Here is a 16,501-nt window from a genome sequence, read left to right as displayed (position 1 = left end):
CTAGGACGCGCTCTATAGGCAGTAGCAGTGTTAGGGAGACTTGCCCATATCCAGCTCAGAAAGGGATTTATCATTTTGTTACATTGGGTGTCAATCTTGGTTTTCTTTTTTAGACAATGTATTGTCTGGAGAACATTTGTATAAAATGTAATAATCATTGACAATATTTATAAAGAACAAGGGATGCTTGACATATGGTAAGGCACTCTAGTCTAGATAATACTTGATTAATTTATTTTAGAAATGCACAATCTTTATCAAAATCAGAGAAATTTATTTAAAGCATGACAGTACATCCAGTACAATACAGATAGCATGTGCATTTGTCAGCATCTCTCAGCTTCACAGACTGAATTATTATCACTGCTGAGGGAAAAAGTAGAATTAAAGCACTGAGCAAAATCGTCCAACCTCAATGCAAATCCCAGTATCGCACTGATCCCATCATACTATTTGTCCGAAAATATGCAATTACCATCATGTCTATGGGTAGCTTTAGTGCAGCTCTAGAATAGCTGTAGAGCTAGTCTCAAAAAATGCTTTTCATTTCAACAACACAAGACACTGAAGTCCCACATTACCCAACACATCTCTGGTTAACTAAGATGCTACCTAAATAGAAGTAAACGCAAAAAAAACTTCAGCAAGTTACACAAGGGTAAACTATAGCATATTCGCAGCACATGTAATTGAAATAGGACTTAACCTGCTCGTAGTTACATGCTTGCAGTACCTTATTAGGTAACAATTTGATACATTGATTTGTAGTTTCTTTTTACAGCCTTAAAGGAGAACCCAAGGTGGGATTTAATTATGTTACTGGGGCACAGAGGCTGGTTGTGCACACTAAGACCAGCCTCCGTTGCCCCATGGTGTGCCTCCATGTCCCCCCTGCGTGCCGCTATACCCCCGCAGTGCTGGCGACACGCAGCGTGTCGCCAGCACAATATTTACTTAAAGAGGAACTCCAGTGAAAATAATTTAATATAAAAAGGTGCTTAATTTTTACAATAATTATGTATACATGATTTAGTCAGAGTTTGCTCATTGTAAAATCTTTCCTCTCCCAGATTCACATTCTGACATGTATTACATGGTGACATTGTTACTGTGGGCAGATTATGTAGCTGTTCTGGCTTTAACAGACAGCTATAAACAGCCATTTCCTGTGTGTGTCATTGTTACATTGTGGCAGTTTGCCCAGAGTACCGTACGGTACCAGAGCTTCTTGTGGGAGGGGTTTCAGCACAAATTCAGTCATACAGCGCCCCCTGATGGTCTGTTTGTGAAAATCATTATATTTTTCATGTAAAAGTGGGTATCAGCTACTGATTGGGATAAAGTTCAATTCTTGGTCGGAGTTTCTCTTTAAGCGATGTCAGTCAGCGCCGCTCCCCCGCATCGGCACTACCCGCCCGTGTCCCTTCCCTCCCGCTGATAGGAGGGAAGTGACGCGGGCGGGTAGCAACGATGCGGAGGAGGCGGGGGGAGCGGCGCTGACTGACAGCGCATAGGTAAACATTGTGCTGGCGATGCGCTGCGTGTCGCCAGCACTGCGGTGGGTATAGCGGCAAACAATGGGGCAACGGAGGCTGGTCTTAGTGTGCACAACCAGCCTCTGTGCCCCAGTACAGTAACATAATTAAATCCCACCTCGGGTTCTCTTTAAAGTGGATCTGAGGTGAACTTTTACTCATTGCATAATTGTGTTCCTTTCCTATTATTTATAGGGCATTCCTCAAGCCAAATACTTTGTTTTAATACTCTAATACTCTAACTAAATAAACCACGCCCACAGGTTTTCAGAGAGCCTTGGCAGTAGCAAGGGCTCATGGGAGCTCAGTCTAGGCAGGAGGAGGTGGTGGTGTTACTAGCCATTGATTTCAGAGGCAGAGGGGAGGACTGGGGGGGGGGGGGGGGGGAAATTAGGTTTTTTTCACAGGCTGAGTGCTCAAGATACAGATAAGCCTGCCTCTGTGTAATGTTTACAAACAACATGGCTGCTGTCGTATCACAGGAAGAAATCATTTTCTATTAAAGCTGTTTGCAGCTAGATTTGCTGTGTAAACTATCTATCCAACAGTGGCTGGATAGGGTAATAGTTAAGGGCTCTGCCTCTGACACAGGAGACCTGGGTTCAAATCTCGGCTCTGCCTGTTCAGTAAGCCAGCACCTATTTCAGTAAGGAGTTTCTTGGGCAAGTCTCCTTAACACTGCTACTGCCTACTGAGTGCAGTCTAATGGCTGCCTCGCAAGCGCTTTGAGTCCGACAGGAGAAAGGCGCTATACAAATACTGCAATTATTATCTAAACTTTAAATAAGATATATAGACAAGTTACTTGTTATAGTTTCTGGGGGGGCTCAGCGCACCTCTTAATTGGAGGCCATTCGTAGGCGGCCTGGTGATGCGCTGATCCACCTTTTGCGCAATTTTCAATTTTCGAATTTACTTGATTAGCCGCACCCAGGCTATGCATATACATAGGTTAGGATTTAGTTAGTGTTAGGTCCCCTCCCATGGAGGATTGACTTCTTCGCAGTGGGAGGGACGAGTACTTAATAGGTTGCATGCAAGCTGTTACGGAAACCAACATCCTCCAGTGGTAGACAGGTCATGTGTATGCTAGGTGTGTATTTTATCCCACAAGTGGGGCTTGCACTCTTTTGCAGGTAGGCACTTGTCTGTTTTTAAGTATTGCTGTTTATTTCTTTGCCATGTACTTGTTATAGTTAGTTTTTCATCTCGGATCCGCTTTAAAATCAAGCACAACTTTCAACAACTACTGGAATAAAGACAGTTTGTTGCTTTTATCATAATTGCAAAGAGAGATTTTCTAATCGTGAGGGCCAGATCAGCTCAATCAACAGTTGCTTTTAATCAAACCAACCAGTTTGATAGACTTTCAGGGCCCATTCACACTTAAAAGTGCAAACCGGTGGCGCTTAGCGCTAACTTTTTGCACAGGGGATATTACCACGCTTAGTGGGGGAAGAAAAAAAAAAAAATCACTGTATTCCCCCGCGATTCAAAACGATCGCAATCAGTGCTTTAAAGGGAAGGTTCAGGGACAGTTGGTAAAAAATAAAAATCTGAATCCACTTACCTGGGGCTTCCTCCAGCCCGTGGCAGGCAGGAGGTGCCCTCGGCGCCGCTCCGCAGGCTCCCGGTGGTCTCCGGTGGCCGACCCGACCTGGCCAGGCCGGCAGCCAGGTCGGGCCTCTTCTGCGCTCCATTGTGCGTTCCACGCCGGCGCGCTGACGTCATCGGACGTCCTCCGGGCTGTACTGCGCAGGCTCAGAACTACTGAGCCTGCGCAGTACAGCCCGGAGGACGTCCGATGACGTCAGCGCACCGGCGTGGAACGCACAATGGAGCACAGAAGAGGCCCGACCTGGCCGCCGGCCTGGCCAGGTCGGGTCGGCCACCGGAGACCACCGGGAGCCTGCGGAGCGGCGCCGAGGGCACCTCCTGCCTGCCACGGGCTGGAGGAAGCCCCAGGTAAGTGGATTCGGATTTTTTTTTTTACCAACTGTCCCTGAACCTTACCTTTAAGCACTGTACCGCAATCACTCGAGAATTGCGACAAAATGCGGCAGGCCACGTTTCACGATTGCCATTATTCGCAGAGCTCCTGCGATCGGCGGCAATTGTGGCAGTGAAATCACTGCAATACTTATAATTGCGCTAGCGCTTTGGTGATTAGTGGGAATTACCCGTTAATCGCCCTAGTGAGAACAGGCCCTTATGGAGGGCTAGGAACAGTTAACATAATTACTCAGCAGAGGGAAGAAAAAATAAGTAAATAAAAAGTAGGAACAGTAATCCTCATCGTTACTCAGCAGAGGGGAAGGAAAAAAAAAAAAACACAGACCAGGAAACATGCCTTGCAAATGCAACAAGCAATCAAAAGGTGCACACAGAAACAGGTTTATAAGCCATTTACATACCAGATATAACACTAAAGTGGAACAAAGTCAAAACATTTTTCATTTTGGATAGGGTTAGGAAAGGGTTAGAACTAGAGTTGCTTGTGTTTATCAGAATTCACAGAGAAACGTGATCAGTTTACTCAGGTAAACAGTAAGGGCCCTTCCCCACACTGCCATTTTTAGCTGCGTTTTGCTGCAACACGATCGGCATAGACTGCACTGTCTAATGTTCCCATCCATGCATTGCGATTCACATATTTTCATTACCTGGAATCCCAGATGCAAAATTATGTGGGAACATGATTTTCACTGCGATTGCACAGCTGCCAGTTTTTCCCGATGGGCTTGCTTGGGAAAGGGGCTGAAAGATAAAAGATGCCAGGATTCTATTCTTTTCCATTACCTATAGTGGTTGCAAAAGTATTCGGGCCCCCTTGATGTTTTCCACATTTTGTCACATTACTCCCACAAACATGAATCAATTTTATTGGAATTCTACGTGGAAGACCAATACAAATTGGTGTACACGTGAGAAGTGGAACGAAAATCATACACGATTCCAAACATTTTTTTACAAATCAATAACTGCAAAGTGGGGTGTGTGTAATTATTCAGCCCCTTTGGTCTGAGTGCAGTCAGTTGCCCATAGACATTGCCTGATGAGTGCTAATGACTAAATAGAGTGCACCTGTGTGTAATCTAATGTCAGTACAAATACAGCTGCTCTGTGACGGCCTCAAAGGTTGTCTAAGAGAATCTTGGGAGAAACAACACCATGAAGTCCAAAGAACACATCAGTCAGGTCAGGGATAAAGTTGAGAAATTTAAAGCAGGCTTAGGCTACAAAAAGATTTCCAAAGCCTTGAACATCCCACGGAGCACTGTTCAAGTGATCATTCAGAAATGGAAGGAGTATGGCACAACTGTAAACCTACCAAGACAAGCCCGTCCACCTAAACTCACAGGCCGAACAAGGAGAGCACTGATCAGAAATGCAGTCAAGAGGCCCATGGTGACTCTGGATGAGCTTCAGAGATCCACTGCTCAGGTGGGGGAATCTTTCCATAGGACAACTATTAGTTGTGCACTGCACAAAGTTGGCCTTTATGGAAGAGTGGCAAGAAGAAAGCCATTGTTAACAGAAAAGCATTAGAAGTCCCGTTTGCAGTTTGCCACAAGCCAAATGGGGGACACAGAAAACATGTGGAAGAAGGTGCTCGTCAGAGACCAAAATGGAACTTTTTGGCCAAAATGCTAAACGCTATGTGTGGTGTAAAACTAACATTGCATCTAACACACCATCCCCACTGTCAAATATGGTGGTGGCAACATCATGCTCTGGGGGTGCTTCTCTTCAGCAGGTACAGGGAAGCTGGTCAGAGTTGATGGGAAGATGGATGGAGCCAAATACAAGGCAATCTTGGAAGAAAACCTCTTGGAGTCTGCAAAAGACTTGAGACTGGGGCGAAGGTACACCTTCCAGCAGGACAATGACCCTAAACATAAAGCCAGGGCAACAATGGAATGGTTTAAAACAAAACATATCCATGTGTTAGAATGGCCCAGTCAAAGTCCAGATCTAAATCCAATCGAGAATCTGTGGCAAGATCTGAAAACTGCTGTTCACAAACGCTGTCCATCTAATCTGACTGAGTTGGAGCGGTTTTGCACAGAAGAATGGGCAAGGATTTCAGTCTCTAGATGTGCAAAGCTGGTAGAGACATACCCTAAAAGACTGGCAGCTGTAATTGCAGCAAAAGGTGGTTCTACAAAGTATTGACTCAAGGGGGCTGAATAATTACGCACACCCCACTTTGCAGTTGATTTGAAAAAAAATGTTTGGAATCATGTATGATTTTCGTTCCACTTCTCACGTGTACACCACATTGTATTGGTCTTTTACGTGGAATTCCAATAAAAATGATTCATGTTTGTGGCAGTAATGTGGCAAAATGTGGAAAACTTCAAGGGGGCCGAATACTTTTGCAAACCACTGTATATTACCCAATTTGCTGACAGAGATCAAATAAGTTTTAAAGCCACCACAGTGGTGTTAATAACAAATTATAATAGTTTATAATTATAAGTCCAGTATTTGTAGAGTGCTTTTCTCCTGTCGGACTAAGGCTTCTTTTACAATGCAAATCGCAATTTTGATTTGCGATTCTGATTTGTAGTTTTCACTATATGATAAAGCAAGAAGAAAAACACAGCATGCAGGTCTTTTTTTTAATAATATCAAATATCAGAATCGCATTGTAAAATCACTTCAAAATTAGAATTGTATGTAGTGTATAGGAGCCCTCAAAGCACTTGCAAGGCAGCTACTAGAGCACACTCAGTAGGCAGTAGCAGTCTAAGGCCTCGTTCAGACTATACACGCTGCCGTGCTCATTTTGGCAGCGCGTATAGTGTGCGACGCGCAAGAACGGTAGAAGGGCATAGACAGCCCTTCTACTGTTCCCATCGTGCTGCACGCATTTTTGGTAATTGCAGCGCAGATCCCATAGTAGCGCAGATGGCGTGCGATCGGACGCGTTGCGTTCCGATCGCACATCCTTCTGCGCTAAATGATGTGAACTAGGCCTTATGCTGGAAAAGGTGTGCGCTATGCAACTGACCACTGTGAACCTAGCCTCAATCTCTCAGAAAGACACCGGTTACTATAAAGGCTCATACACCCATCAGACTATAGTCTTTGGAAAATGAAAGATCACAGATCAATCTTACCACCCTTCATGTAGTATGAGAGCCATACTCTACACAGTCTTTTCTATGGAGCTGAACTCCACATCAGAAAAAAATCTTTGCAAGATGCTTCACACACAGATGCTGTACAGACACAAAAGATCAGTATCTGCAAAAGATCTGTTCCTGCCAAAAATCCATTTCTGCAAATTGCAATGATAGTCTATGAGATCTGTAGATCATCATACACACATGATTTAACTGACATTCATCTGCAGGTCAGATCCACCAGGATGGATTTTCAGATCTGCAGATGATTGCTTGATCTGCAGATGAATGTCAGTTAAATCATGTATATATGATGATCTGCAGATCTCATAGACTATCATTGCAATTTGCAGGAATGGATTTTTGGCAGGAACAGATCTTTTGCAGATACTGATCTTTTGTGTCTGTACAGCATCTGTGTGTGCTGCATCTTGCAAAGATTTTTTTCTGATGTGGAGTTCAGCTCCATAGAAAAGACTGTGTAGAGTATGGCTCTCATACTACATGAAGGGTGGTAAGATTGGTCTGTGATCTTTCATTTTCAAAAGACTATGGTCTGATGTGTCTATGTGGCCTAACAACTGTCAAAAATTGGCATTTCCTCCAACTACATGTCCTGGCATGAAAAGAGTCATCCAACAGAGACACAAACAGAAGAAGAAAAAAAAAAAAAAAAAAAAAAAAAGGACTTGTATATTATCCACCCTGGCGCTCTATTAAGATCGTCAGGGTAGCTGCGCAGCAGTATTTTTTTTTTTTCTCTTTAAATCACGTAGCTAGCCTAGCGCTAGCTACATGATTCCCCCCTGCCTGCAGAATCCCTCTCACCCTTCCGATCGCCACCGGCGATCAAACCCACCAGGAAATCCCGTTCTGAACGGGGATTTCCTTTAGGGCTTCCCCCGTCGCCATGGCGACGAACGGAATGACATCATCAATGTTGTGACGTCGCAGGGAGTCCCGATCCATCCCTCAGCGCTGCCTGGCACAGATTGGCCAGGCTGCGCACGGGGTCTTGGGGGGCCCTGTTACGCGGCGGGTAGCGGAGCATTGGCGGCGATCGTCCCCAACACGCAGCTAGCAAAAATCGGCCCACCAGGGCCTGAGCAGTGCCCTGCGGCGGTCCATACCGCGAAGGAGGTTAAGAACCACTATCGTGAAAATTGTAAAAAATTATAATACATGTAAACACAGACACAAGAAGTACATTTCTTCCAGAGTACAATGAGAAATTACTTTTCTCCTATTTTGCTGTCACTTACAGTAGGTAGTAGATATCTGACAGAACTGAAAGGTTTTGGACTAGCCCATCTGCTCTTGGGGATTCTCAGGGTTATCTTTATTTTCAAAAGCACTTTGTGAATAGCAGTTGCTCCGTCCAACTGCTACAAAAGTGTGCAGAGAGGCTGGCCAGCATCTTTATGAAACAAAGGCCATTCTGAGAATCCCCCATGAAGAGCTGGACAAGACCAAAACCTGTAGGTTCTGTCAGATTTCTACTACCAGCTGTAAGTGACAGGAAGATGGAAGTAAAGTAATTTATGGCTCATTTTAATGTTGAAGAATTGTTGTATGTTTTTACACAGGCTCGGACGGGGCCACCAGGATCACGGGAATTTTCCCAGTAGGCCTAGTCCCTTTAACTTTAAATGGGCCCTCCAAGACCCTGCACCGAGCAACAGGAGAGGAGGGGGTAGCAGCGCAGGAAAGGGGGGCTTGGGCACACAGCGGCGGAGAGGGGGCCCAAATCCCCCCTCCCTCACCTGGGGCCCTCCCTTTCCGCACTCCCCCCTCCAGAATGTCGCACAATGGCAGTGGTCGGGCAGGGAACTACTTCTCCTGCGTTTCAGATGCCGGGGATCTGTGTCACTTCGTGTCACTTGTCTTCCGTCTCCAATGCCTCTCACTGTACTTCCTGATTAGTGGGAGACGGAAGATACATGACACGCAGCGACTCTGTGGCAGAACACCGGAGTCTGGATCCAGGATGAGGTGAATGGTTCCCTGCACGCTGCTACCAGCCCATCACTGCACTAAAAACTGGAGGGGGAGTGCAGAAGTAGGGGGGATCCAGGTGTGGGAGTTGGGCCCCCTCTCCACCGCTGTGTATCAGCAAGCTCCCCCTTCCAGGTAATTGGGGACACCTATAGCTAACTATGGGGACACCTAAAGCCAACTACCTATACTGGGTACATTGATAGCCAACTGCCTTCACTAGGGACACCTATAGCTAACTACATACAGTGGGAGGAAATAATTATTTGACCCCTCACTGATTTTGTAAGTTTGTCCAATGACAAAGAAATGAAAAGTCTCAGAACAGTATCATTTCAATGGTAGGTTTATTTTAACAGTGGCAGATAGCACATCAAAAGGAAAAATCGAAAAAATAACCTTAAATAAAAGATAGCAACTGATTTGCATTTCATTGAGTGAAATAAGTTTTTGAACCCCTACTAACCATTAAGAGTTCTGGCTCCCACAGAGTGGTTAGACACTTCTACTCAATTAGTCACCCTCATTAAGGACACCTGTCTTAACTAGTCACCTGTATAAAAGACACCTGTCCACAGCATCAATCAATCAAGCAGACTCCAAACTCTCCAACATGGGAAAGACCAAAGAGCGGTCCAAGGATGTCAGAGACAAAATTGTAAACCTGCACAAGGCTGGAATGGGCTACAAAACCATTAGCAAGAAGCTGGGAGAGAAGGTGACAACTGTTGGTGCGATTGTTCGAAAATGGAAGGAGCACAAAATGACCATCAATCGACCTCACTCTGGGGCTCCACGCAAGATCTCACCTCGTGGGGTGTCAATGGTTCTGAGAAAGGTGAAAAAGCATCCTAGAACTACACGGGAGGAGTTAGTGAATGACCTCAAATTAGCAGGGACCACAGTCACCAAGAAAACCATTGGAAACACATTACACCGCAATGGATTAAAATCCTGCAGGGCTCGCAAGGTCCCCCTGCTCAAGAAGGCACATGTGCAGGCCCGTCTGAAGTTTGCCAATGAACACCTGAATGATTCTGTGAGTGACTGGGAGAAGGTGTTGTGGTCTGATGAGACCAAAATAGAGCTCTTTGGCATTAACTCAACTCGCTGTGTTTGGAGGAAGAAAAATGCTGCCTATGACCCCCAAAACACCGTCCCCACCGTCAAGCATGGGGGTGGAAACATTTTGCTTTGGGGGTGTTTTTCTGCTAAGGGCACAGGACAACTTAATCGCATTAACGGGAAAATGGACGGAGCCATGTATCGTGAAATCCTGAACGACAACCTCCTTCCCTCTGCCAGGAAACTGAAAATGGGTCGTGGATGGGTGTTCCAGCACGACAATGACCCAAAACATACAGCAAAGGCAACAAAGGAGTGGCTCAAGAAGAAGCACATTAAGGTCATGGAGTGGCCTAGTCAGTCTCTGGACCTTAATCCAATAGAAAACCTATGGAGGGAGCTCAAGCTCAGAGTTGCACAGAGACAGCCTCGAAACCTTAAGGATTTAGGGCTGGTGCACACCGAGCGGCTTTTTGGGCGTTCTCAGATCCGCTTGCGGCTGCGGATCTGCTTGGTCAATGTATCTCAATGGGGTGGTGCACACCAGAGCGGCAGGCGTTTTGCAGAAACGAAAAATGCCTGGGTGAGGCATTTTTTGGATTTCGGATGCGTTTCTGCCTCAATGTTAAGTATAGCAAAAACGCAAACCGCTCTGAAAAACGGCACTTTAGAGCGGTTTTGCAGGCGTTTTTGTTACAGAAGCTGTTCAGTTACAGCTTTACTGTAACAATATATGAAATCTACTATACTGAAAACCGCAGCAGCAATCCGCAAAACGCTAGCAAAACGCCTCATAAAAATAAAAAAAAGCGTTTAAAAATCTGCTAGCGGGTTTTGGTGTGCACCAGCCCTTAGAGATGATCTGCAAAGAGGAGTGGACCAACATTCCTCCTAAAATGTGTGCAAACTTGGTCATCAATTACAAGAAACGTTTGACCTCTGTGCGTGCAAACAAGGGTTTTTCCACTAAGTATTAAGTCTTTTATTGTTAGAGGGTTCAAAAACGTATTTCACTCAATGAAATGCAAATCAGTTGCTATCTTTTATTTAAGGTTATTCTTTCGATTTTCCTTGTGATGTGCTATCTGCCACTGTTAAAATAAACCTACCATTGAAATGATACTGTTCTGAGACTTTTCATTTCTTTGTCATTGGACAAACTTACAAAATCAGTGAGGGGTCAAATAATTATTTCCTCCACTGTATACTGGGGACACCTATAGATAGCTACCTATACTGGGGACACCTATAGCTCACTACCTATACTTGGGACCCCTATAACTTGCTACCTATACTGGGGTGCCTACAGCTAACTACCTATACTGTGGACACCTATACTCAGGCTCTAGGCCCTTCATATGACACTTTCTTCAGGCCCTGCATGCTCTAAGGCCACCCAGCATTGCAGGCAGTAGCACCCAGCCCTCCCCAGCCAGTCCTGGCTACCTAATACTGATATGAGCATGTGGCTACCTAATTCTATTTTCTGGGGAACATAGCTACTTAATTTATGTATACAGGGCCCATTTGGTTACTAAACTATTTTGTTTTGATGTACCTGGCTATTTTTTTTTTGTTTACTGAACCTGGCTACTTAATCATTTTATGTGGAGATGTGTGACTACTTAATATTTTTATCTAGCGGCATTTGACTACTTGATGAATTATGAGGCATGTTACTACTTGATTATTTTATCTTAATATTATATTGTCAGACCCACTCTTTGTAAATAACATTGCCACTTATTTTGTGTATTTTGGGGTCTGCGATGAGCCATCATGACCACACCCATGTTTCAGTGCATGGCCACTCATTTTTGCTGCGGCCCGCATAGCCATCTCCCAGTTATAGACTGAGCTCACAATCTACTCCCCACCATAGTCTAATGTCCTACCAAATGAATTATATAGCACTGACATCTGCACAAAATGTCTTGAGTACATGAGTATGTGAGCCCAATTTTTTTTTTTTTGGGGGGGGGGGGGGGGGAAGGGGCAGGCTGAAACTTTCCTGGTGGGCCCTTAGTGTCCCAGTCCGACCCTGTGTTTACAAGTATTTTTAACTTTACAATTTTTCGTGATAGTGGTCCATTAAAGAGAAAAAAAAAAGTATAAGGTGATAAACACTCTGGCTGGATAAGAGTTGTAAAAACACTACTGAACACATCAGTCCCTCAGTACATGCACAAAGGCTGTGTCTTCTATTACATTCACAAAGCAAATGATTTCCTAGAGCTGTACAGAGGGTCTGGTCATTTATGCTTTATCTCTACTGTATACACTCCTGCCATTCTACTCATTTCTAATGACTTAAGAAATCCATTCTGCGGATTTCACACCAATCTAACACATTTCCAACACTACCGTTATCTCCGTCATACACCTATGTATGTAAATGCCAGTAAATCAGCAAGCCCACACATCTAGACTGCCACTGAATAACAACATTCGGAAGGTGGTAGGGAGGGAATCGTTGCTGAAGATGCAGGAGACTGGCTGAAAACAATAACAATCATTAATACAGCAAGCCTGCTATTTGGTGGCAAACGATAGCAGCCCTTGCCTGGGTCATATTAGACTACAGTGAGGAGAGCTGAAGGGTTAAAAGCACACAGTCACAACAATAATTCTACAACTGTCTTGATTCAAGTTCTTCCTGCAGATGCATGAATATCATTGTACAATCAATTTACTAACAACCCACATTTAGATTCTTAATTGCAGACCTTTTTCTCTTAACAAATGCAGGCCAAGTCTAACAGATAAATGATTCTCTACTGTTTTCCAACCTTACTAAATTAATGCCATTTAACTGCAGTATAATGAAATCAGTTAAGTATGAAAGTCCACACGATAATATTTGTTGTCGAAGCAAATCCAGCAGCATTGAGTTCTACAAACAAGTGCAAAGAAAAAAAGAAAAAAAAGTTTCATGTGTGTCATTCTTAACCTTCACTTATCAGAAAATTGGCCTTGTTCTTACAGCACTGTCATAATCTACATCATGAACATTAAAAAAAGCAGATATTTAGCACAGATTTTTTTTTTTTGTTCTTTTAGTCCCCAAAACTCTTAAATGATAAATACAGTGAAAACAGTGGCTAACTGCCAGCTATTGAGAATAACATATCTACTTGCCATAACAGCTCACTGTCTTACCTGGTTGAGAGTGTAAGCCAAGGGATGCTGGGAAGTACTTTGCTGTGCAAAATGGGGGTAATTGACCTGTTGATGGAAGAAGTCGTCCACCAGCAGCTCCCGAGGACACACGGCCAGGCTCCATAGGCAACCCCGAGAGCCCTAAGGGGGGCATGTTCACAAATTCTCGCCCATCCATTTCTATACAGAATCCTTAAACCGAACCATGGTTCAAAATCCACCTAAAACAAATACATATTGGTTTATCTAATCAGAATAAAAATTACCATAATTTGTGCCAATATGACATGTTTATGTATACTTTATTTGAAAGATGCACCAGTCTAAGACTGCAGAAGCATTACAGGCTATCAAGAGAACACCAAATTATAGCTTACTGTAACACTTTTCTACAGTTAGTTAATATGCCTCCCTTGAGAGTCAATGATTTTTCTGTGTATGCAAGACACGCAGCAGAATGTCAGACCCTGTATATTGGTTACACATCCACATAAATGATACAGTATAATCCCACCATGGAAAGAAATACAGTTTATTGGGTTTGTAAACCTAAATAAAATGGAAAAATAATTATGAATGTCAAACTACCACCATTGTCAGTAACTGGATATGGAAGCTACCAGCCATTTTGCCCAATATGTAATCATGTACAAACTGAAATAACATTTCAGGATATACAGTACACCTAATGAGCAAACTAATGATGAAAAAAAGGATACCCCTATTAAGCTCTGTCAATCTTGCAAAAGCAAAAGAAGACTACAATGGAAACAGAATGGACATCATGGGGGGGAAGGAAAACCTGAATTACTTTTAAAAAATAGAAATTTAAAAAGAAAAAAAAAAACAGATCTTGCGGAAAAGCCACAGATGAAAGCTAATAAGACCACCCTGTGTTTAGCTTCCAGAAAAGGTAAGACTGCAAAACATATTCTACAAGAAAATCTCATTAAATATAAGAAAATGTAAAGACTGCCAGAGAAGGCTGTAAGAATTACATCTCACATTAACATTTAAAAAATAAAAATTCTGTTTAAGTGCAATACAAGTAATAGAACAAGCTAAATTTTACAGTAAAATACCCATGTTTAATATTCATGTCCCAGCACACAAATTCAGTTGCGTATGCTTGCACAATAAGCGCACAGACATATGCCAAAAGACGACTGTGGGGGTGTTAAAAGTACAACATACACAACAATATTTTTGTCTTCAACACTGTACGCTAGAAGAAGAAATGTGTTGCATCAACACATACAAAATCTACGCACTTACAGTTTAGGCACTATGCTGTATTTATTAGTACCTGCAATTCTAAAAATAACATTAAAAACATTTATCAGGATAACATAATGAAACAAACTAGAATATACATTTAAGGCGATGCATTCTAAATGGAAGGACAGATGTATGCAGGCAAATAGAATGATGAAGAATGCCTTCCCTCCCCCTGAACAGCTGTATTATACATCTCAGCATCTTGTTTATGTGGCTTTCAACCCTTAACGCATCAAACACCAACATTCTCACGTCAAAGTAAATAACCCCCTATAATAAACTCAAATGCCACCCTGTGGGAATATTAGATCGTGAGACCTTGAGTGAGACAGTTCAGTGACATGAATTTTTACATGTAAACTAGAAAGCATTACATAAATGCATAGCAATAAACATTTCTGCCAATGCTTTCATTTATGCAGGTCGTGTTATCTCCAGATGGGAAGAAAAATTACATGTAGCTTTAATTGGACAGCTGAAAAAGCTACTTTCACTTTTTGGGGGGCGAAACTAACAACCACTTTGGCTTATAAAAATTAAAACGCGAAAAATATTATTCCACCCACTGATGGGAGCAGTAAATAAAGCCCTTCAGAAAGGCAAACGTGCCCCTGTTCTTAGGGCTGCCCGTGCCAGGCACAACTTGCCACTGCTAGATCTCCAGCAGATCATTACTAGAAGGGTCAGATGTTTTAAGCCACCAAATCTACATTCCCCGATCTTTAACTTCCACAACAACAACGAGCAAACGAAAGCGAGTTGTGCAGGGCGGAAAGTTCCCGTGACTCACACCACAGTCAGCAATGGAAATTTGTGCAGCAACCACTAAAGATGGCTGCAGTTTTGCTAAAAATAACCTTTTTCTAGAGTGTTCATTTGACATTATACGTGCAGGGATAATGTAAGGAAAGCCCGAAGGTTCCCGATTAATGATCGACTGCCATATTAGTACTTCCTTCTATGAACATTCGGTTCTTTTACCTTCCTCGTTTGGCGCAGCTCCTTCCCTTAGATAGCTGCCAATCCTCCGGGGGGGATTTTGAGATTAAAGAGCAATCAAAAACCTGATTTTTACAATCTTATTGGTGCCCACTCGTTACTTTACATGTTATTCTGAAATAGCACGAAGGCACTTTATAATCCAGGATGCTGCTGAGCTGTTAATATTAGCTCCGATCCCGCAGCAAAGCTACAACTCGGCAAAGACGCATTTTTCTGAATGTTACATCCGCAGCAAAACGCTGAAAGCGCTAAGTAGCAAAGAAACCAGCATTGTGCGCCCGGTGCCGCCCACTCCCACACCCACCAACCCGCAGCGCCCCGCACGCCTCTGGTTAGCCGCTCCACCTGTCAATCTCCGGCGCACAAACACTTTGGCTCTCAGCCATTTCCATGAAGTCAGTTATGGAGTAAGAACTGCTCCTGTTTCAAGGCTTCCCGAAGGAGCCTGAATGGTAGGAACTGGTGGTGAGAATTTTTTAGGAAAGGTTTCCAGGCTCCCCCGGGCCTTTACTTATCTTTGCAGTAGGCAGAATGCAATTCTTCTACTCCGTGCTGTCAGTTCTCCAACAGACGTGCGCTGTAGTGAGCTCTCCATATACGCATGGCCTCCGGGACCCCCAGTCATTCACGGCTCCTTTTTCCCAGGGTTTGAATTACCATGCGATATTCTGCGAGGAGAATACATGAAAGATAGGGCAGCTTTCAAGCACTGACACCGGAGGATTAAAGTAAACGGAAGCGACTGCTGGTGTCTCAGCCTCTAGAACATCATGCGTGAAATCATGATAGCTGCTAATCACGTATCGCTGCTGGTAAGGAGCTTGCAGGACTCGGGTGACAGGGCCGCTTTCTATCGTCTATCTAGCGCTGAAGGCTGCAGTGTGTAGATTCTCTCCCCCCTTCATGATCTACAAATTACTATTCTGTGCAAAAAGTAAGGTTTATTTAGAAATTCAGCCGAGTAGAGTTGGAGGTTTCAAGTCGCCCTCGGCCAAACCCAATTTGACGGTTTCAAGACGCCCGGGCTGTTGCGGGGTGAGAGAAGGGGGTTGCATAATTTGCAAAGTCGCATAGAAAGATAGCGAAGAATAGTACAGTGTACATCTGAGATAATCCAGTTATGGCAACACATTTTGGTTTTCATGCTGGTAGATCAGCACATAAATAAACATTACGTTTGGGCAGTAAACTGTTCTGAACTTGGGTACTGAAAGAACATCAGTGTCCAGCTGAGGGGGTAGAAGAATATAAAAAACTTGGGGTGGTATATTTGTGGCAAATCGAAAAGAAAGGGCTGCTCTTGGAAAGACCAGGGTGAAGAATAATGAGAGCCCT

The 16,501-nt window shown here is 43.6% G+C and overlaps 1 protein-coding gene across 2 annotated transcripts in view; it reads right to left on the bottom strand.

Moving 5' to 3' along the window:
- Positions 1 to 16,090, bottom strand: part of TNRC18 (trinucleotide repeat containing 18) — a 225,605-nt gene extending 209,515 nt beyond the window's left edge. Inside the window, exons 1-2 of one of the 2 annotated variants that reach the window (XM_068244834.1) lie at positions 15,146 to 16,090; positions 12,887 to 13,107 (exon numbers count right to left, since the gene is read on the bottom strand). In XM_068244834.1, coding sequence (XP_068100935.1) covers positions 12,887 to 13,064 — 178 coding nt within the window. In that variant the 5' untranslated portion in view covers positions 13,065 to 13,107; positions 15,146 to 16,090. The remainder of the gene's footprint in view (positions 1 to 12,886; positions 13,108 to 15,145) is intronic. The other variant, XM_068244835.1, reaches the window with a different exon arrangement.
- Positions 16,091 to 16,501: the final 411 nt, after the last annotated feature.

This window comes from Hyperolius riggenbachi, chromosome 7 (assembly GCF_040937935.1).
Source record: "Hyperolius riggenbachi isolate aHypRig1 chromosome 7, aHypRig1.pri, whole genome shotgun sequence".
Lineage (NCBI taxonomy): Eukaryota > Metazoa > Chordata > Amphibia > Anura > Hyperoliidae > Hyperolius > Hyperolius riggenbachi.
This window is presented reverse-complemented; position numbering and strand designations above follow the sequence as displayed.